This window comes from Quercus robur, chromosome 6, assembly GCF_932294415.1.
Source record: "Quercus robur chromosome 6, dhQueRobu3.1, whole genome shotgun sequence".
Lineage (NCBI taxonomy): Eukaryota > Viridiplantae > Streptophyta > Magnoliopsida > Fagales > Fagaceae > Quercus > Quercus robur.
Window position 1 is genome coordinate 13,770,831 of NC_065539.1, and position 23,367 is coordinate 13,794,197.

The following is a 23,367-nucleotide window of genomic DNA, read 5'->3' on the forward strand; positions in this document are numbered from 1 at the left end:
CATTTAAATATAATGGCTTATATGTTCTACTGGGTCCGTCTTTCCATCGTAAGAATTAAACGGCAGGCGTGTAAATCTACTCGGCATAAGGGCCCGTTCAATGTCCCTCGAGAATTGTGATTGGGCAGCTCGGTGTAATGCGCGGCTCATAACGTCCATGGCAGCATTTTGGGGTCGTCGCTCCTTCGGAAAAATCGAGACTTGGTCTGCATATTCCCGCGAGTGATCCAGGTGTCGATGAGATCCAGATTGGTGGGACCCTGCTCCATAGGACCCTTCTCCAACGCCTACCTCTTACTTCCAACTCCAAAACCCTCACCAACCTTCGTAAATGTTCAAGTTCCTCATCCCTTCACTCAAGCTCTTCATCCTTTCGCTCAAGCTCTTCATCCTTTCACTCAAGCTCTTCATCCTTTCTATCAAAACGATTGCGCCCTGAAGCAACGAACATTGTCTGGTATGTTTGAAACGACCCTCCTCCAAGGCCAAACTACCCTTCCTCCTCATACTCTCTATCTTCGCGTCCCTTTTGCCTTCTTTCCTGTGAGGTGGATCCCCGAGAAGACCTTCTAGAGCCACTTTCATCCTAACTCCCCGATTGACCTCCAGACATTTTCCTGTTCACGTCCTGGCAGAACCACAGTTTTGTAGGAGATCCCCATAGACGGCGCCAATTGTGCGTACCCAATGTAGGGTTAACGGGCTTTACCTATAATTGGGCTCACAATCTATTTGTATTGTGGGCTTTGGATTTCCTACTATAGGTGGTCCTTCGCCCTGAGACCCAGTCACTCATTCTTGTTTTTGCAAGCCCCTCTCTCTCCCACAAAGCCACTCCCCTTTATTTTGGAATAGTCCCTCTTCTCTCTGTGTGTTTTCCCCAGAATTGCCAACCCCCACTTATCAATCCATTCTCCTATTTATAGCCCGAAATGAGTGGAGGTGTCATGATTACTCCCTCATTCGTGTGAATGGGGGGTCTAACTCCATCGTTCCTAAGTGGGTGCTTCGTTGGGAAAGGTGGTAATGGCATTGGAACTGATTCCCACCTCCAAAAGCCCGCTCGGCAACGATATTCTCAAGGGCACTACCGGGCAGCGAAGTACAGGGTATCTTCGAGTAATGATACCCCCGACCAAGTTGAAGACGACCGGAAGGGGCTTGCTATGGGTGTTTAAGACAGTGTAATCTCGTCTTGACTCTTGGGCCCAGATTGGTCCCTGAAGTGCCTGGATCTAGGCTATAGGCCTAAAATGGGGATGGGGAGATGGGCTAGGCCACCAGGCCTGGGGCCCTGGTGCCCGTATAATAATCATCTACCATAATTTTGTATTTTAATATAATAAAACTTAAACACTCATATAATCTTGCATCAAACGAATATATATATATATATATATAGTTAATTTAAAATTTCAAGTGACTTACTAATTACTATGATAAATTCAATAATATTTATAATTTTTTTTTTTGTCTTTCACATAAAATTTTAATCAATTTGTGCATCACATGGTTATATTATATACTATTTACTAGTACTATATAATAAAATGTGAGTCCTAAAAGTTGTAATTGTGTTAAGTGACTATTTTCTCTCTACAAGGTAGTAATTAAAAATTTTTCTCAAAAAAAAAGAAAAAATGTAGTAACTAATTAACTCTCATTAATTACTAAGTTAGTTTACCTTAAATTGGACTCTATTGAAGTTTACCTTAAATTGGACTCTATTGAGGCCTGACGTTCTAATGAAAAAGAGAAGGATTTTTATTTTTTATTTTTTGAGGTGAGCAAGGTTGATTATAGTGGCGCCACCATGAAATTCCAACCATTTTCCATATTTTGTGGCTTTGGAATCATTGGAAAGTGAGGTAGAGTACATTGGCACCACCAAGAAATTCCAATATTGGTGCCACAAGAAATTCCAATATACATGAAGGATATGATTCGACTATCAAATTGAACCATATACCTCTTTGTTGGATGTATAGTGCTAATGTGCTATTCTCATGACATTTTTATTTTTATTTTTGTGTTAAGAATCAAAACTTAACTTGATTAAATTGAGATGAAATTGTCACAAACTAAATCTGTAATGATTTATGGAACATCTACCATCCAAACTAGTAAATTAGATGAGGTTAAAGCTCTCCTCGCTAAGGCATGAGCAACCTTAGTTCATTTTCTTCCTGTATATGAGCAACATAATAACACTCTATATGTTTGGTCATTAATTTAATTAGCTTCTTGTAGAATAAATCCAACAGGTGATAGAATCTCTCACAACTTTGATTTCCCAATTTTTCCCACAAACTTGTGTGACAAACTAACAATGTTTGAAAGAATTAAATTATATGGCATTATTTTTCCGGGATTTAATGGGATTACATACTTAGCACTCAAATATAGTTTGTCGTCACTTATGAGTTTAAGAGAAAACCTAAGGCAAAAATGACACAATAAGATAGCATTTATATCACATTCTTACTGGATCTACATTATAACAATAGATGAGGAAGATATAATGCAGATAAAGGGCAATACAATTATGTTATTTTCCCCTCAGTGATTCAATGGCATATTTTCATCAGAACAAGACAACGGTGTGGTATGCTTTTATCACTACTATAAACGTGGACTATAGCCACGTTTTTAAAACGCAGTTGTAGCTCCAAAAAATGCGACTATAGGTCCATTTGGTCTATAGCTATGTTTTTACATACGCGGCTAAAATAACACCTATAGCCGCGTTTGAAAAAACATGGCTATAGACCTGTTAGGCTATAGTCACGGTGTATTGGCGTTTGAAAAAAACGCGGCTATAGACTTGTCAGGCTATAGTCATGGTGTATTGGCTACGCTTAAAAACACGATTATAAACTAAATGGACCTATGACATCGTTTTTTGGAACTATAGCCACATTTTAAAAATGTGGCTGTAGGGGTTACAAGGGCTATGGATGATGCTTGAAATTTTGAGAATTGAGATCCTCGCATAATTTACATAAAATCAATTATTGTTTTAAAGATTATGGGCATTAAAGTGAGAGCCATGAAACACGCTAACAATTAAAGGGAAATAACTCTTACATATGTATACTAACACGCTGTATACATGTGCATGTTTTTAATGAAATTGTGATTTATAGTTACAATTTCAATTTAAAAATAAGTCACGATTTTAGTGTGTAACGGCCGTAGGGACCCTCTTTGTGTAAGTTGGCAACCTTCTTCCGAACCTTAAAGGGCCATTTAAGTATCACAAGATTCAGAACAAGCAATAGCTATTTTATGTTTGGATCACGAAAGCAAGAAATTAAGGTTGGGTTTGGATAGTGGCAGAAGTGCGTCTGCTTTTTTTTGTGTGGGTCTCGTGCATTATTTACAAGACCCGCAAATATAATGCACCCGCAAATACAGATTTCAGCAAAATCAACTTTAAAACTAGGTCCCACGATACTATTCACACATTTAAAAATTATTTTGTTACAGTATTTTCAATTTTCAACAATAAATGATATCCAAACAGATCTTAAGTTACACACTACTAGCTATTATCCATCTAGCATGCAATGAAATCTCACGGATACAATAATAATTACAAATCACAATAATTTGTCATTTTTTTTTTCCTTTTTCTTATTTCGTAGTAAGTGAAAGAAATTCTCAATAACACAGAATCCAAGCTGTTTTAAGTTAGACTTCTGTTACCCAACTGGTAGCAATGAAATCTCACCGATGCACATCACAATAATTTGTTTTCTTATCCTTTTTCTTAGTTCATGGTAAGTGAAAAGAAATTATCCATAACACTAAAAAGAATCCAAAATATGTTCGATAAATCAAATATATAGAATTTACTAATTTAGTGTTCATCAATTCCTTAGACATTCATACATATAAATTATCATAAATTATCATTAAGAACGTACGTACTGTACACCGAGAAAGAAAACATCCCCATTTCATAGGTTGTAATTTTCTCTCGCAGACAACAATATCAAACGCTAAATCGAAACAATAACATTACAATTTTTCAGAAATTTAAAAAGGCAAGCAATAATCACACACCCTTTGAATGTGTAACAAATTCAACCTCCTCCTCTTATACTTCCCCATTAAGTCCAGCTAAAAGCTATAGGACTTCCAACTGTGTGTTTCCCATCTGTCCATTCCAAACGAGCAAAGCTATTCGAATTCGATGGCAGCGAACCCGTTGTAGTGAATGTAACAGTGTAAGACTTCTTCTCATTGATTGCACTGAAACTCAACGATTCAGGCTCAACTCGAATCTTAACCAATGGACTCTCTGATGAGATTGAAACCTTGTACGTCCCAGGTGAACCCACATTAGTAACAGTTCGTGTGTACTTAGGCACACTAGACCCATTACCAACACCACCAGTACCAGTCAAAACCACAGAGAAAGAAGGATAATTAAGGTCAGTAACACTGTACGTTTTACTAGCATCGCACGTGAAATTTCTCCCAGCCAAACTGGTAATCTGTGCAGCACTGTATTTTAACGCGCAAGCGAAGTTTAAGTAATCAACGGCCGTCAAATCGTAGACTAGTCCTGGATCAAGGGCTGCTACGGGGTCCACGTGTCCAGACCCGTAATCCAAGGGTGTGGCTGGTTTCCCAGTAGAAACGTCTTGCAATTTTTGGCCACTCTTGTATACAGTGTACGCCGTGGTCATAAGGGCGGAGCGAATCGCCGCTGGGCTCCAATCTTGGTGCTCAGCCTTGACAAGCGCCGCGAGCCCACTCACGTGTGGGCAAGACATAGATGTTCCCGAAATTATATTAAACCCCACGCGTCTGTCATCAATGGATAACCCTGTAGGACCCACATTCCCTGACCATCCCGCTAAGATGTTGACACCTGGCGCTATAATGTCTGGCTTCAGTATCTCCGCCGTGATTGAATTTGGACCTCTCGAGCTGAACGCTGCGACCACCGGTGAAGGCTGAATCCCAACCTTAGTGCCTTCGAATAAAATCGTCACCGTTGGATTAGGATCAGTGAACAAATAACTCTTTATAATATCATCGTTTTTCTCGCCCACCGCCGTGGCTGGTAAGAGATGAGCATCAGCCACCAACTCTTCGCCGTTTGCGGCGGTGTTAGCCAAAATCATACCCAATGCACCAGCGTCTTTAGCTACAGATCCTTTCTGAACTCTGGAGTTCACGCCACGATCGCACAACACAATTTTTCCTGCAACTTTTTCTGGTATCAAAGTTCCGATCATGCACAAGTTCCCATTCGTGGCATTGCTTGCATTACCTGCATACACAAATGGCAATAACTTTCCGGGCAAAGAGCTTCCTTTGTAGAGTGAAACGCCGGAGAAGTTTTTGCCGTTGCCGAGGCTAACGTACGCTGGGAAATCACGATCTATTGTGCCTGCACCAACGGTAGTGATCCATGGTGCTTGGTTCGATAAACTGTATGAACTGGGACCCGCATTTCCAGCTGAGCACGAAACGAAAATTCCCTTCTCCATCGCCGAGAAAGCTCCAATTGCGACACTGTCTCTATAATAATCAGACATTCCACCGCCAAGGGACATGGAGATGACATCAACGTTGTCCTCAATGGCTTTTTCCATGGCCGCTAAAATATCGGAGCTAAAACAACCACCGAGCCAGCAGACTTTGTAGGCGGCGACACGGGCGCGCGTGGCCATCCCACGCGCCGTCCCTTTGGCGTAGTTGAAAAGGCTCGCGTCTTGCACTACCGATCCAGCTGCTGTGGTTGATGTGTGTGTGCCATGGCCGTCATCGTCTCGAGGCGATCTGGATTCTTTGCTTGTGTCGATTGGGCCTAATGTGCCTTCGTAACCTTTGGAGAAGAACCTAGCACCGATTAACTTGCGGTTGCAGTTTGAGGATGTGAAGTTGGTTCCTGATTCACACGCACCTTTCCAGCTACTGGGTATGGGTCCGAGCCCAGTATCGTCGAAGCTCTTGCTCTCCGGCCAAACTCCGGTGTCTAAAACTCCGACAATGACATCACTTTCCGAGTTAGACGCAGGGAGTAAAGCGGGGTTTTTGTCGAGGCCAAGAAACTGAGGGGTTCGAGTTGTGTGAAGCTCGTATTTCAGTTCAGGTAACACGAACAGAATCCCCGGTTGGCTTTCGAGCAATTGGGCTTGCTTGGCCGTTAATCTTGTGGAGAAGCCGTGGATGACATTCTCGTAGGTGTAAATCATTTCGGCCGAGTCTGACACCGATTTGAGAGACGAGTCGTACCAGTGTAAGTGGTGCTCGAAACTCGCCGGCATTTCGGATTTGGCCATGTGGACTATGTAAGTCCATCTTTGTTGCTCGTTGCTCTTCACCACCGCCGCCGTGGACACGTGGCAGAGACACAGCAGCAAGACATTAATAACCAAAATCTTTGACGTTGTTTTCATCATCTTTAGTGACGTGCTTCGCTCCCTGAGATCAAGGGAGAGAGATCCAGGTAATAGATAAAGAAGTTTTTCCCAATGGTGAACAGCTATGATAGATTTGATAGGTGTGAAAACAATTAGGATTATGCAAGAGAGAGAGAGAGTAAAGGAAGGTGGGTTTGCTTGTCTGATTCTTTGAATGATTAAGTTTAAGACAAAAATGGAAAGTGAAAACAGCTTAGCAAAAGAAAGCAAGAGATGAGAGTGGACTCTGGAGGATTAGCTTTCATCACGTGTGTTTCGGCTTTTTATTGATGTCCCTCTGTTTTTCTATCTTCGTCTGCCATGTTTTGTTAAGCTTTTGCAGACAAATTGATACGAACCTCACACTCTCTTATCAGACCAACAAGCTAATTAAGGCTATTTTTTCTAACTTTTTCGCTTTTTACTGAATCACAAGGCTGTCATATATTCACCTTACATATTTACATCTACACCTAGATCCCACCTCCCCATGGGCCCATGAATCCAAAATGGAGAATTTTTTTTTTTAATTGGTAGATGGAGAAAATGGAGAAATTATTAAATACTCTGAGTTTTTTTTTTTGGGGGACCCAGCCTGTTGTATAAGTGTTTAGATGCATGTAGGGTATAGTTACACGTAAGAATACAATATAACACCTTCTTTCACATGTGGCCTTTGTGTGGGGCTCGGTGTACGTCTGAGAATAATTGAAAACAAATAAATATTTTTGCTTTTTGTCCCAATTTTTTAATAGTAATGATTAGTAATTACCACCTCCTTTCACAAATAATTTTTTTTTATAAAACATAAGAATCATTTTTCTTCCCTGAATGCCTAGTATGCTGACACACGGCAAGAAATAGCCAATAGGTATTAGGTATAAAAAATTGGTAGCTTTTTTACCAAAAAAAAATAAAGAAGAAAATTTGTAGCTTGTAATGTCTGAAAGTATATATTGTAAGAGCAGATTTTGGAGCCCAAGCCCAGCAAGCAGGCTATTTTGGCCCAAAAGATCCTCAACAATGAATTTGTAAAGAGTGGGTCGAAGGATTAGGTCTAGACAGAGTAAACGTAATCGTTAGTAAGCCATGCAACCATTTAAACGTGGGGATACTTCGTTAAATTTTCTGGGATTACAGTTCGTGGGGATGTACCCCTAAGTTTCGTTTACAGAATTCCTTTCTTTCTCTCTCTTCCTTTCCTTACTTTTTTGCTCTCCAGTTTCCGATCCCCTGATCATGGGGGTTTTCTTCTCTTATATAGCATCCTTCGAATGATAGTGACTCTACACTTGTTGATCATCTGGGCCTCTACTTGAGTGCCTGTCTCATAGGACATCCTCCTCCTTTTCTGTGAGTTGCACTGGCCAAGATAATACTGTTCTCTTGTCCTCTCCACATTAATGCGACTGGAAAAGTAGCTTCCCTGCATTTAATGCGGCAGTTGTGGTTGCCCCCTGAACGTCTAGCATTTTCCTTTGATTTTGGATGACCTTTCACCATGTAAAGAGTGTGAATTGGACTCCCGTTTGGTGCATCCGAGGAGGCACTCCTCCTCGGACGCCCCTTAAATAAGCCCGGCCCAACATGGTTGGGCTGGGGGTCCTCTGTCTGTGTTTTCGTTTCCTATTATGATTGGGCTTTGCACGGGTACCATGGCCCACAGTTTATTGGCAAACTTTACCCCCACAATAGCCCCTCAAAATTCTGGCTCTCCCTTCTTGGTCCGAAGAGGAAAGGTGGGATTTTGATGTCCACTGGACAGTTCGTTGTGGATTCCTGCTTTACAAGTGCGGGGGCGTGTCCTTACGTGCCTCATTAATGCTGCAGGCATTTATTGACCAGGGGGGAAGTAATAGCAGCTTTTTGGAGTTTTACGCTCTTTCAATCCAACGGTTGGAGACCGGATCAACGGTGGACAACGTTTCATTTGCTCTAGGCGAGAGTGTGTCTATCCAACTCCCTCTGAGTATATAAGGTTTTGAAGGCGTTCACTCCCTGCTTTTGACGAACACTCCAGTATTCAGAACATCTCAGAACCTTCTCCTTCAAAACGTTCTTTCCTTCGCCGCCGTTCTCTTGAAGATTCCGTCGAGTTTCTTACCCGTAAGTGCGCGCCTCTTCTTCGTTACTCTTCATTAGACAAACTGCCTTCACGTTGTCTAGGATTAGAGGGGATGGGTAGGCTTGAAAAAATGGTAGACTCTCCGGCCGGTATGGCGGGCTTCAGGGCGAAGTATCGTATTCCACCGGAGGTAGGTTTAGAGTATTGCCACCAGGAGGAAATTTTGTTCAAGAGAAGAACGGGGGAAGTCGCAATTCCAATGATGGCCTTCGTGGAAGGAGGAATGACGAATCCAATGGGGAGAATAACTAGGGACTACCTACGTGGTCATAGATTGGCCCCCCACCAGTGCATCGCGAACCTGTTCCGGATCCTGGGGTGCGCCGACGCCTTAAACGACCAGATGAACCTCGGCCTTTCATGGCACGACGTGGTTCATCTTTATGAATGCCATAAGCTCGGCGACTCATACTACTTAAAGTCCAGGACTGACGAAGTGAGGTTGATATCTTGCCTTCCCAAGTCCAGCAAAGGCTTGAAGGACGACCATTTGATCGTCTCCGGACCATGGCATGACGGCATTCACTGTCCGACTAGGGCGGGAACGCCAGGTGGGGTGGCATAGAACTAGATTCCGTGGGGAGGACCTTAGTTTTGAGCTCTCCCCCCCCCCCCCCCTTTTTCTTTCTTTCTTTCTTTTTCTTTTATTTTAAATTTGTTGGTTTGGTTGTATGCCTCCTCGGACTAACATAAACCCTTTAACGGCCTTTGCAGACAAGGAGCGAACATCCCCTCGGCTGAGCTTGGTCAACGTCCCGGCTCTAAATTACCTCCTGAGATCTGAGATTTTCGTAAGCGAGGACGGACAATTACGGTCGGCCCCTTTGATTTTGGACTACGTTCCCCTCACTCGATCCTTGGTAGACCCCGGCCAAGCTATAAGGGCTGGCAGTCCAAGATTGGCACGTATTGACGTATCCATACCGGGGTTCCTTGCTCCAACAGACTTACCTCCTGTTCAGCTGCCTCCCCAACGCGCCTTTCCCGCAGTGGTTATCCTGGAGGAGGAGGCTGGTTCTTCGCATTCATTCTTAGAGGAACAAATAGACCAGTTCCAATTTACTGAGGAAGGAGAGGTGTCGGCCAGGGTAGTAGAGCTCTCGGACTCCGATGCCGATTTAGATCGTGCCTCAGCTGCTCCTGATACTGGTTTAGTGATCGCACGAGTTGATATCAGCGAAGAGACTGAGGAAGAAGGGATGGATTTGAAGCCAAGGACTGGCCTCAGGGGCCTTCTATCTAACAGGAGCAAGGGGCAGTCCTCTAAGGACGTCCCAAAGGAACAAACTGCCCCTAAGGCTCCTGCTCCTCCTCTCCCTCCCTCGTCGGACGCGGCACTGCAGCCTATGCCTAATTTAAGGCGAAAAAAGCCTGTTGAAGAAACGGAGGAGGGAGAGATTGGCCTTGAAAAGGCCAGGCCTCAGAAGAAAGGCAAGGAGACAAAAGAGCCCCGAGAGAAGAGGAATAGGTCCGTCGATAGCCGAGACGAGGCAGCCATTCGTAGGGAACAACGAACATGGTCTCCGCGGATCGAATTAGACGGCGCCCCGATCCCTTGGGATGCGACCCTATGGGAATCCCAACGAGGGCAGGCATCATTCTTGGCCGAAGCACTGCAGCAGCCTCTTCTCTTGCCCCATGACATGGAGGGTCTTAGAAAGACTCGTCAGCCAGACCTTTTCCTGTCATTGAAGAGGGACATGACCATGGTAAGTGGAATCTTCTATCTCATCTCTATATTGTGTACCCTCTTATCGTCATGTTTTAATAGGGTTTTTACTTCCTTTCAAGCACAGGTCACTCAACAAATTTTTGTTGCTGAGGAATGGGCCAAGAAGGCTCGCGAGGACTTGCATAGGGAGGCTCAGTCCTGCTCTGCCGCCGAGAAGGCCGCTGGCGATCTCAAACAGGATTTTGATCGTCAGAATAATGAAATAAAGGAGGTGAAGAAGGCCCATGTGAGTGCGGAGGCTGGCCTCAAGAATGCCGAAAAGCAAGCTGAGGATCTGCGCATATAGCTCCGCCAATCTGAGAAGAAACTTATGGCGGAGCAGCAGGCGGTTTCGACACTCAAGGCTGAGCTTGCAAGGATTAAGGAGGAGGCCCGCTTGGCCAGGGAAGCTGTCGAGAAGGCTGTGGCGGCCTCATATGAACGTGGAGCCCATGATACTGAGGTTAGGCTGGCCGAGGAAGTTGCCACCGTCTGCAGGGAGTACATCACCACGTCCTGGGGTGTAGCCCTGGATCGGGCAACTATCTCAGCAGATTCTAATCTCAGGAAGGCTGAGAACATCTTTTTCCCGGAGGATGTACGCGAGATTTCTGGCGAGGTTGCCTCCGAAGAGCCTTTTCCAACAGACTCCTCTATTCCCGAGGCTGGGGGCACTAAGCAGGCTGTGCAGGATAAGTTACCCGAAGACAGCCTTCGTATTAGCGAGATCGTTGCTCAGGCCAAGGAGGCTGCCTCGGGGAGCCAGGCAGCAAATGATCAGTCCGCTACTGCTCAGGGCTCTTAGGACAGTAGTGTAGTATTTTACTTGTCTTCTTGTTGTTTTTTTCTTTGTTTCGCCTTGTTAGCATTTGTAATCAGAACCGCTTTTGGATTTTAATGATAAAAGTTATTTTCTTTCAAATATTATTGCCTTCTTCTTTTCCCTTTCTTCCTTTTTTTTTTTTTTTTTTTTTTTGTTTCATCATGAATGGATGTCTATTCCGTCACTAACTGTTGATAACCGAGTGTAAGCGAATGAGTACGTGAAAAGAACGATAGTTAATAATTATGTAAACTGGTTGCGAACCTTATTTTTCCTAAGTCCCTGGTCCGAAGAGCCAGACAGGATTTAGGCCCTATTTAACACTCAGGGAGAATAGCTTGATGGTTGATTTCCCCCAAGTCTGTGGTCCAGAGAGCCATGCAGGACTTGGGTTCTGTTCAACACTTAGTGAGAATTGTACCGCGGTTAATTTCCCCCAAGTCTGTGGCCGAGGAGCCATGCAGGACTTGGGTTCTGTTTAACACTTAATAAGAATTGTATCGCGGTTAATTTCCCCCAAGTCTGTGGCCGAGGAGCTATGCAGGACTTGGGTTCTGTTTAACACTTAGTAAGAATTGCATCGCGGTTAATTTCCCCCAAGTTTGTGGCCGAGGAGCCATGCATGACTTGGGTTCTGTTTAACACTTAGTAAGAATTGCATCGCGGTTAATTTCCCCCAAGTCTGTGGCCGAGGAACCATGCATGACTTGGGTTCTGTTTAACACTTAGTAAGAATTGCATCGCGGTTAATTTCCCCCAAGTCTGTGGCCGAGGAGCCATGCAGGACTTGGGTTCTGTTTAACACTTGAATTAAGTAACTGTACAGCAATACGGAATCAAAGATCATATCTTTCATTAATAACAGTACATTTTCAAGTTGTTTACATTCCAAGGGCGTGGCACTACACGTTCATCCAAGTCTTCTAAAAAGTAGGCTCCTATGCCGGCTATGGAAGTGATACGGTACGGTCCCTCCCAGTTTTGTCCGAGCTTTCCCCATGCGGGGTTCCTCGCAGTGCCCAAGACTTTCCTTAGTACTAGATCCCCAAGCGCCAATGGCCTGGACTTCACCTTGGCGTCGTAACCTTGCTTGAGCTTCTGTTGATAGTTAGCTAGGTGGACCATCGCGCCTTCCCTTCTTTCGTCGATGAGGTCCAAGCTCTTTTCTAGAAGTTTGTCATTGGTAGCGGGGAAGAAAGTGGCAGTCCTCTGGGTTGGGAAGTTCACCTCCAGTGGGATGACAGCCTCAGCCCCATAAGTCATTGAAAAAGGGGTTTCCCCCATAGACCTACGAGGCGTGGTACGGTATGTCCACAAGACATGGGCTAACTCCTCAACCCATCTCCCTTTCGCGTCATCTAGTCTCCTTTTCAGTCCGTTCATTATGGTTTTGTTAACGGCTTCTACTTGTCCATTACTCTGGGGGTAAGCCGGCGTGGAGTACCGGTTAACAATTCCCAGCTCACTGCAGTACCTTCTGAAGGTTTTGCTGTCAAACTGGAGCCCGTTGTCCAACACCAGGGTGTGCGGGGTGCCGAACCTGGTGACTATATTTTTCCAAAGAAACTTCTTGACATCGACGTCCCTAATGTTTGCCAGCGCCTCAGCCTCCACCCATTTGGTGAAGTAGTCGGTGCCGACGAGAAGAAATTTCCTGTTCCCTGTTGCCTTGGGGAATGGACCGAGTATATCTAGGCCCCATTGCGCAAATGGCCAGGGACTGGACATTGGGTTTAGCTCACCACCAGGCTGGTGTATGCTTGGAGCGAATCTCTGGCATTGGTCGCACTTCTTCACATAATCTAGGGCATCTTTATGCATGCTCGGCCACCAATAACCCAGCGTTAAGGCTCTGTGAGACAAAGACCTACCCCCCGTGTGACTTCCGCAAATTCCTTCGTGTAACTCTTCCAAGATGAGTTCAGCAGCCCCTGGGTGCACACACAGCAAATATGGCCCCAAGAACGAGCGTCTGTAAAGCTTGGAGTCCTCCGACAACCAGAATCGAGTAGCTTTTCTCCTGATTTTGCCAGCCTCAACCTTATCATCTGGCAAGGTGTCGTGCTTTAAGTACAGAACGATAGGATCCATCCAGCTCGATCCTGCCCTGACGTTATGTATTCCCAACCCATTAGCCTTCTTTGTTAGTGGACGGAGGATCTCCTCTACCAAAATGACTCGAGGTAGGGGTTGAGCCGAGGAGGTAGCCAACGTTGCGAGAGAATCAGCATGAGTGTTCCCACTTCTGGGTACGTGCGTCAAGCGGAAGTGATGAAAATGGGTTTGTAGGTGCTTAACCCGAATTAGATACTCTTGCATTCTCTCTTCCTTTGCCTCCATGTCTCCATTTACCTGCCCCACAATAAGTCTTGAATCCGAGAACATGCCCACAGATTTCCCCCCCATTTTCCGGATCATTCTCATTCCCTCCAATAGCGCCTCATATTCGGCTTCGTTATTCGTGGCTGAAAAACCGAGTCTCAATGACTTTTCTATTGTTATCCCTTCGGGTGAGAGCAGGACAAGTCCTAACCCTGAGCCCCTTTGATTTGCCGCGCCATCGACGTGCACCTTCTACCGAGTGTTTTCATTCTGAGAGATAGTGCTGATCATCTTCTCATCAGCCCCTAGTGATCCCACCATGTTTTGTTCCTCTAGCGTGGGCTCCGCAAACTCTGCTATTAGGTCGGCAAGGACCTGGCCCTTTACAGCGGTACGAGGCATGTACCTAATATCGAAAGCGCCTAGGATCGTTCCCCACTTTGCAATTCTGCTTGTGTAATCGGCGCTGCGTAGGACAGACTTTATGGGGAATTGTGTTAGCACCACCACAGTGTGTGCTTGAAAGTAGTGGGGAAGCTTTCGCGTGGCCTGCACGATGGCCAAAATAGCCTTTTCGAGGGGAAGATAGCAAGTTTCTGCCTCCTGCAGTGATTTACTAACGTAATAGACTGGTCGCTGTGTGCCGTTGTCTTCTCGGATTAGCACCAAGCTTACTGCATGTGGGGCTACCGCGATGTAGGCAAACAAAACCTCGTCGGAATCTGGACTGGACATAATTGGTGGTCGGGCGAGGTACTCCTTTAACTGTTGGAAAGCTACAGCGCAATCTTCATTCCACTCAAATCCCTTCCACTTATGTAATAGGAGAAAAAATGGCCTGCATCTGTCCGCTGAACGTGAGATGAAACGGTTTAAAGCAGCTATCATGCCAGTAAGCTTTTGGACCTCTTTAGGGTTCCGAGGAGGCTGCAAGCTATGGATGGCTCTTATCTGGTCAGGGTTAACCTCTATGCCCCTGTGAGTCACCATATAACCTAGGAATTTTCCTGATCCCACTCCAAACGAACACTTGGCTGCGTTCAGTCGTAGCTTATACTTTCTCAGTATTTGAAAAACATTGCCGAGGTCTTCAAGATGGTCGGGAACTACTTTGCTTTTAACCACCATGTCGTCTATGTACACTTCAACGCTTTTACCCATCTGCTGTTCAAACATCTTGGTCATCATCCTTTGATAGGTTGACCCGGCATTTTTCAGACCAAAGGGCATCACCTTATAATGATAATTTCCAACTGGGGTGACAAAAGCCGTCTTCTCCTGGTCTCTGGCAGCCAAGGGTATCTGGTGGTAGCACTGAAAGGCGTCTAGAAAACTCATCCTTGGGTGTCCGACAGTTGAATCTACCAACCGGTCTATCCTGGGCATTAGGAAGGGATCCTTCGGACACGCCTTGTTTAGGTCTGTGAAGTCCACGCAGACCCGCCATTTCCCGCTTTTCTTCTTGACCACTACCGTGTTGGCTAACCACTCGGGATAGAAGACCTCTTTGATAGCCCCAGCTTTCTTTAATCTTGCGACCTCTTCTCTTATGGCGTCGGTATGTTCTTTCGACGGTCGTCGAGGAGCCTGCCTCTTAGGGGTTATAGCCGGGTTCACATTAAGGTGGTGGTAGATGAAATCTGGGTCAACCCCGGGAGCCTCGTAGGGATCCCAAGCAAACATACATTCTGTCGAAGGAAAGCAATAAGTGCTGACCTCTCCTCGGGCGGTAGTTCTGAACCAATTTGAAAAAACCTTTTAGGGTCTGATCCGACGAGTACTTTATCCAACTCCTCACAGTTCACCTCCATGGCTGGTCCTCCACTGCCCGCAGTTGGGACCGTAGTCATTAATTGCTATAAGCCGTTCTCGGCTGAAGCGGAAGTTATGCAATCCTGCTGCCGCAAGATTGCCGACACCATGCATTGCCTAGCTACTCCCTGGTTCCCTATTATCTCTTTGATCTGACCTCCTGACGGATATTTCACCTTTTGGTGCAAGGTTGACGACACAGCCCCTAGCGCATGAAGCCATGGCCGGGCCACGATGGCTGTGTAAGGGGAGTATGCATCTACGACGATGAAGTTCACTTCTACCACATCTAAGTTTGTTTGCACAGGCAACCTAATCATGCCTCTCGGGATGACGACCTTTCCTTCAAAGCTAACCAGGGGGGAATCGTATGGCGACAGGTTTTCCTGCTTTAAGTTCAGTCCCCTATACAAATCAGGGTACATTATCTCCACTGCGCTACCTTGATCACCTAACACCCTTTTTACGTCATAACCTCCTATTATGAGCGTAACAACTAAGGCATCATCGTGGGGTTGGATAGTTCCTTGTTTGTCTTCTTCCGTGAACCCGATTAATGGCGTGGCACTCATTCTAGCCCTTTTGGATTCCCTGTCGTCTGGCTTAGTCGGGAAACTGCTCACTAACATTACCCTGAAGGGGACAGAGCCTGTCTTTCCAGGTGCGGCGAGAATGACATTAATTGTGCCAATGGGTGGCCTCAACGTACTTTGTCTGGTTTCATTGTTTGATGGTTCTTGCCATCCTTCAGGGCAATGTAGCAGATGTCTCAGCTTCCCTTCTTGGTCGACCCGGTCTAAATAGTTCTTCAGGTTCCTGCAATCATCAGTAGTGTGACCTGGCTCCTGATGGTACACGCAATACAGGTTCTGATTACGCTTCGAAGGGTCGTCAGCCATCTTGTTCGGCCACTGAAAGAAAGGCTCATACTTCACCTTCTCTAGGATTTTGTGAAGAGGTTCTTGGAATACAGCATGGACTACCTGAGCCCCAGTAGATCCGGACTGCTCTATATAGTCCCTTCTCGGCCTGTTACTGTTGTTAAATCGTTTTGACCTGAAGTCTCTCCTCTCCTGAGGGACAACCTTCGCCTTACCCTTCCCCATCTGCTGGTCCTCCTTGACCCTTTTGTACTTGTCAATTCGGTCCATGAGTTGGCGCACGCTGGTGACTGGCTTTCCAGTGAGGGACTTTCTTAAGCCATGTTTTGTCGGCAAGCCCCTTTTGAACGTACTGATGGCGACGTCATCATATTTCCCTTCGATCTCGTTATACATTTCCCAGTATCTATCTGAGTAGGCCTTCAGCGTCTCTCCTTCCCGCATGGACAAGGATAGGAGGGAATCGAGGGGTCGAGGGACTCTAGTACTGGTGATGAAACGGGAACCAAAAGCCTGCGTCAGCTGTTTAAAGGAATCTATGGAATTCGACTGGAGGGAATCGAACCATCTCATCGCCATGGGTCCCAAGCTAGATGGGAATATCTTACACATTAACGCCTCATCCCTGGTGTGGACGGCCATCCTCTGATTGAATTGGCTTACATGCTCCACTGGGTCGGTCCAACCATTGTATATAGCAAACGTTGGTTGATAGAACCGCCGAGGAAGCACTGCCCTCTCTATTCTACGTGTAAACGGCGACTGGGAGATGCGATCCAGGGCCTTACTCATGGCATCGTTGGCTAGGCCTTGGTAAGATGGGCTTTTGTGGCTGCGTCTATGAGGCTTCTCTTCCTCATAGGAAAAGGTCTCGCTCGGAGGGGTTCTTGATCTTCGCCGGTATTCGTTATCTTCGTCACTACTAGAGCCCGAGCCGGGCAAAGGACGTTTCTTTTGTGCTCGGCGCAGCTTTTTCTTCAAATCATCGATCTCTTGTCGTAAAGCCTTTCGATCGTTTTGCTCATGGGATGCATGATCCTTCCCCTTTGAACGGCTTTAACTCGTGTAAGAGGTGTTCACGCTTCCCTCTCGCTGATTATCTTGGTCGTTCCTTCGTTCGACATTTAAAAAATTGTCCCGCCGTTGAGAATCTGCACGTTCAGTTTGGCGTGGGCCTGATCCTTCCATTTCTTACTGTTCACTTGTCGAGACACAAATTCTCCCCATAGACGGCGCCAATTGTAAGAGCGGATTTTGGAGCCCAGGCCCAGCAAGCAGGCTATTCTGGCCCAAAAGACCCTCAACAATGAATTTGTAGAAAGTGGGTCGAAGGATTAGGTCTAGACAGAGTAAACGTAATCGTTAGTAAGCCATGCAACCATTTGAACGTGGGGATACTTCATTAAATTTCCTGGGATTACAGTTCGTGGGGATGTACCCCTAAGTTTCGTTTACAGAATTCCTTTCTTTCTCTCTCTTCCTTTCCTTACTTTTTTGCTCTCCAGTTTCCGATCCCCTGATCATGGGGGTTTTCTTCTCTTATAGAGCATCCTTCGAATGATAGTGACCCTACACTTGTTGATCATCTGGGCCTCTACTTGAGTGCCTGTCCTATAGGACATCCTCCTCCTTTTCTGTGAGTTGCACTGGCCAAGATAATACTGTTCTCCTGTCCTCTCCACATTAATGCGGCTGGAAAAGTAGCTTCTCTGCATTTAATGCGGCAGTTGTGGTTGCCCCCTGAACGTCTAGCATTTTCCTTTGATTTTGGATGACCTTTCACCATGTAAAGAGTGTGAATTGGACTCCCGTTTGGTGCGTCCGAGGAGGCACTCCTTCTCGAACGTCCCTTAAATAAGCCCGACCCAACATGTTTGGGCTGGGGATCCTCTGTCCGTGTTTTCGCTTCCTATTATGATTGGGCTTTGCACGGGTACCATGGCCCACAGATTATTGGCAAACTTTACCCCCACATATATATATATATATATATATATATGGATCGTGTTAACGGATGTCAGTTAAATACACTTTTTTTAAAAAAAATTATGTTTTTTCTCAATTTATGTTAGTTTTTTAGTGCCCGTTAAGTACATCTTTTTTTGAAAAAAATTATGTTTTCTTTCTCAATTTATGTTACATTTTTTAATTTAAAGGTATTATTTTAAGATATTTTTTATTTTTGCTGACAAATATTTTTTGTTTTATACTGCCTTTAACCAACATCAAACGATACTGGTTAATATTCACCTCTATATATATATATATATATATATATATACACACACCAGTGAGAGTATAATAGTGCACTTTAACTTTTTCTTGCAGTCATGAACGTGGTAACTTTATTGTTTATCTACCACAGAAACCACACCGATGCCTTCTAGTCTAATAACCTTGAATTTTTGGTTACCCGACACGAAATCATGATGTCAGGAACAGTTGAATGGTGCAAAGATTGATGAACGTTGTCGAAATTTATGATTTTAATTATAGTTCACGGGTGTCTGTCCTTAGTGATTAAAATTCTAAAATATCGGTAGGTGGGTGAGATGTGGGGGTTCTACCCGCCAACTAACCTACCTGTCTTTATTAATCCCTCCCCAAAATATTGGCTGAAATAGTTGAAAAGTTCAGGTTAATTTATTCATCAGTGGCTGAGTTCCAACGTTAAACCATACAGAGTTCAAAAATTATCTTGCGGTGGGCCAGGGAATCACGTGCTTTCTTTGAACAGAGAGACTGGATTTAACTCTACGGGTATTTGATTACTCTCTTGTATGTATAGTTCTCTTGTCTTATACATGGAAATGGGGTAGGTCCAATGCGTCCAGTGAATTGGATTTAGTTATATGGTGATATTTGTCTAAAAGTAAATATATATCATCATCTTAATGGGTCAAGTACTGCTGAATATTGAACTTAATCCTAACCTCTTATACACTTCAAATTATTGCATGAAATAATTTTTTTTGAATATAATCTTTAAGATGCTAACAAAAATTTTTGAACCCAACATTTTATAGATATCATATTTTAGAAGCTATTACACGCGTTATTTTGCACACAATTATATGTACATAAAAAATAAATATAAAAATATAAAAAAAATTGAAGTTGTGACTTCGATGATGAAATCTTTGCTTCAAATTATAATTTCAGTTACTTTTTTATAGGTGTACGTAATAAACACTACCGGTATAAAACTGTACGTGGCGTTCAAGGATCCTCTAGCACTTCGCTCTCATCAATTGCCAATCTTCTGTTGTAGTAGATTGTGTTTGGTTTGCAGGTGTAATAAGCAAGAAAAAGAAAATGCTTTGCGATGGCGTGGTGGAATGTCCATTAAGAATGAGCATGCATCAATCACAATCTTTTACATCATATGATTTGGACCTCTAGCTACATATATATAAATGCCTGCGTACCTTAAATGAGTTTTGTATACTCTGGTTTTAGAAATTAGAATGATTCAGAAAACTTAACCAGAAAAAGTGACTCATAGAAATAATTAAAAAAAAAATTTTAATATTTTTTATTTAGAAAGAAAACTCAAAAACGTAACTTGCTCTTTGTTTTCAGAGTGGGAGATAGTTTCCACACATGACACGACTATGAGCAGGGACGGAGGGAGACTTGGACTAGGGCAATGCCCCCTTATTTTTTTTAAAATTAATATATTCCTATAAAATTAATTTTGTAATTTTAGCAATTTTATTCTATAAAATCACATTTTATCCTCTTAATATTATCATTGATTTTTTTAGGAATACTACTGTAGCTACAAAATTTTTTATAACATTTTTACAAATTGTTGTGGGAGTAAACTTTTATTAGTTTTCATCTAGACCCATCACTTACATCGCATTTTTAATTACTAATAAACACTTATCACATTAATAATTTGTAAATAAAGTTTGTAATTCTAGCATTTTTCTCCTTTTAAGGATCAGATCTAAAATCTAAAGTAAAATAAACAAGTCCAAAAAAATTATTCAACAACGAAAATTACCAATAGTAAAGTTAAAAACAATTAAACTCAATCAACCAATTTTATTTAAAATAAACAACCTGACCTTTAAAAAAAATTTAAACAAAATAATTTTCTCCATACCTGGATGCGCACATAAAAAAAAAAAATAATAATAATAAAAAAACTTATTAATTGTTAAATAACCAAACCGAAAGCTAGAACCACTTCATGCAACTAACAACAAAACTACCCTAACTTTAAATTCGGGCTCCCGTCCTGACTATGAGAGCACGCTAGTGGGGTGGAGTGGACGGTTCGGCAGTAACCGTTGTAATATCATAATTGAAGTTTGTTTTGATACTCAAGAGTCAAGTCTTGTGACTCTTGACTTGTCAGCCTGATATGTGCGTGATTGCGTGACTCAGAAGTCTTCTTTATAGTTTTAACTTTTAAGTAGCGAAACTATTGACCATTTCTGCCATTTACCTGATAAAACTAAGAACCCCAGGAAAATCAGTATAATGTAACCTGAAAATATGGTTGAAGCTAGTTTCTGAATGGTCCAAGATGGCACTGAATTCGTAATGCGACGAAATAGAGGAATTCTAATACCATTCAAAGAAACATTTGTATTAATAAATAATAAAAAGTCTAATTTTGAAGGGTACAATATAAAGTAATTATATGACAGCTAGCTCGCAAATCCTTTAATCCTACATGGATTAATGTTTGATTTCAACTTATGACTTAGTAAGCACAATAAATTTTATTCAAGTAAAGTTTAGGGTCAAAATTAGTTCGAGTCGTGGAATTAACAACATATATATATTTTAAATATCTTTAAAAAATTTAGTACAATATTGTTTTGACTTTTAAAAGAACTTTGAATTACTAATTATACATGTTTCATAAATTCATTTCGCAAATTAAAAATAAAACGCATGAATTATGATCAAACTAGCTTTCTATTAAATTTCTTAATTGTCTTGGGTAGGCTGAAGCTGAACAGAAAGATCCATGGTAGTCTTGGTTCCAACCTACTACATGTGAATATAATACTTGTCTTCCATTTCCTGCCAACTCCCTACTAGCTTGCCAATGTAGCACAATTTAGTAGAATTGTAACAAAAGAATCATGTCACACAATTATTTATATTAAACAACTTTATAATTAGTTCTCTTTTGTTAAGAATGATCATGCACACATTAGTATACTAGAAGAAACTTGTGAGAAGATTCCTTTCTAGAAGTTAAGAACATGTACCTGCTTGTGCCAAGAATTATTTGCATCTTTCTAGTTGAAATGTTTATTAGTACTTCATAAACTGTTATCGAACCTTAATAGATTAACCCTGGTTTTTGTTTATTTTTCCAGATAGGTACTTATCAGATCTATTAGGTTGTACTTAATTTCTTTTCAAATAGTGAACCAGAACAAATAAATTTTCTTGTCTTTGTCTGTACAAGTTGGCTTGTGTGGTCCATGTATATATAGAGTTGTTCTCCTTATCCTTGAAGTAGACAAATAATTGCAAGTTGGCATCAAAAAGCGTAAATAGGGACTGCCAATTATTGAACTAATAATAGAGACAGCTATACTTAAGTTTCCGTTTGGGATGAGCTGAATTTTTCAGCTTATCTATACTTTCAGTTTATTTTTGCTACTATTCATGAGTCTCACTGCATTTTTTGATATTATTCATAAGTTCCACTGCACTTTTTGATATTATTCATAGATCTTACTATACTATTCAGTTTATTTTTTAACATTTTTTCTACACTTTCAGTAAAAAGGTTTTAGTTTCAGCTAAACAAGTTATTCCAAACGGACACAAGTTTGCGATTAATTTCTTTTGCTGAAGCTACGGATGATAGTGGGACACTTGTCCAAATTAAGAAAACTTTGGAAAACCTATTTGCTACAATAGCTAAACCTTTACGATGCTTAAGTAAGAAATCTCTAAACTCAAATTTTGAAAAAATTATTCAAAAAAAAGAATCCGGAAAAGTAATCAAAATGATAGTGTTTTTCTCCCATACCTTTTCTCTCTTGTTCTTTATATCAAGGTAAGGTAATTTTAAGGCCATACTTCCTAGATTTTCTCCTGTTACTTAAGTGATGGTATGATTAATGGAAGTAATGCTGTTGTTGGAAGACAAAAATCTCAGGATTTGCACTCCTAATTAGGGATCTTCAATTGGTGAGCATAAACTAATAAACTTGTCATATTTGATGTCTTTATTATGGACTTATTGACCTCACATCATGTAACGGTAATGGATAATATCATGTATACCACTAGGGCCTTGATGAGACTATCATCATGGGCACATTACATTTATTAAAATGCAACTACTCGAACTGCTCGACTCCTGTCAAGTATCATATGAAACGATACTAGAACATCTATCACTAAGCCACACTCCGTAGTAATTGACTCCTTTCTGTGTTGAGAAACTTTCACCCTTTCCCTCACATCCATAATTGAACAAGTTGGGGTCATTCGGGCAATTCTACTTTGAGGATTGATACTAATTAACTTTCTATTTCGTTAATTTCCTCCTCTTCCAAAAAAAAAAAAAAGAGAAGGGAGCAGGAGAAGTGTGATTATTTTTATTTTCCACCGACGTTTCTTAAGTTGTATACTTGTAGTAACTAATTGCGCACATATATAACGTTTGTATATGTAGAAAATCGTTGCCTATCTTTAACTTAAGAAAATCCTGCTGTCTCTTTTGAAGTAATCATGAAAGAGTAATGGCCAAATATGCTTAATTATGTCCTCTCTTGATTTTTGAAAGAGCATATGGTTTACCAAATATAAAAGATGGTTCAACATGCATTGCAATTATTGAGAGTCATGTGGTTTTCTGATATTATCCAAATTTAGAATGAAAGGAGAATCTAAATTCGAATTCTTCATCTTCGTTTGTTGTAAGGGAAAATAACTCTAGTTAATCACAAGAAGTCAAGAACTACCAGTCTTTCCAATGGACATGTCACAGTAGGTTTAAGCCAATACAGAATACAGTATAAATTCCAGTTCAAGAACTCCAAGAGCAACTTGCTTTTGCGGGTAGTCTTTAAGCTAGCATAGGATAACTTGTTTCCACTAGTTTCAAAGCTTCTTTCATCCGAAATCTCAATGCGTATGATTAACATACCTACTGACTTATTATGAGTGTAATATTGGGACCCTATATTACTCAATTATTGAAACATTTTCTTGCTTGAAATCATTCCTACGTTAGTTGGTTCTATAATCCGTTTATTCTGTGCATATCATGGCTAATCATG

At 42.3% G+C, this 23,367-nt stretch overlaps 2 protein-coding genes across 2 annotated transcripts; both read right to left on the minus strand.

The window, feature by feature from the left end:
• Nucleotides 1-3,891: 3,891 nt before the first annotated feature.
• LOC126732865 (subtilisin-like protease SBT1.7) lies at nucleotides 3,892-6,767 on the minus strand. The gene has a single exon (XM_050435911.1). The coding sequence runs from the start codon at nucleotides 6,420-6,422 to the stop codon at nucleotides 4,116-4,118; it is 2,307 nt and encodes a 768-aa protein (XP_050291868.1). The 5' UTR covers nucleotides 6,423-6,767; the 3' UTR covers nucleotides 3,892-4,115.
• An 8,492-nt stretch (nucleotides 6,768-15,259) lies between these two features.
• LOC126689876 (uncharacterized) lies at nucleotides 15,260-16,540 on the minus strand. Its single transcript, XM_050385042.1, has one exon. The coding sequence runs from the start codon at nucleotides 16,538-16,540 to the stop codon at nucleotides 15,260-15,262; it is 1,281 nt and encodes a 426-aa protein (XP_050240999.1).
• Nucleotides 16,541-23,367: the final 6,827 nt, after the last annotated feature.

Coding starts and splice junctions, on each gene's coding strand:
- LOC126732865 (XM_050435911.1), bottom strand. CDS start 6,422: ATGATGAAAACAACGTCAAAGATTTTGGTTATTAATGTCTTGCTGCTG.
- LOC126689876 (XM_050385042.1), bottom strand. CDS start 16,540: ATGCGGGAAGGAGAGACGCTGAAGGCCTACTCAGATAGATACTGGGAA.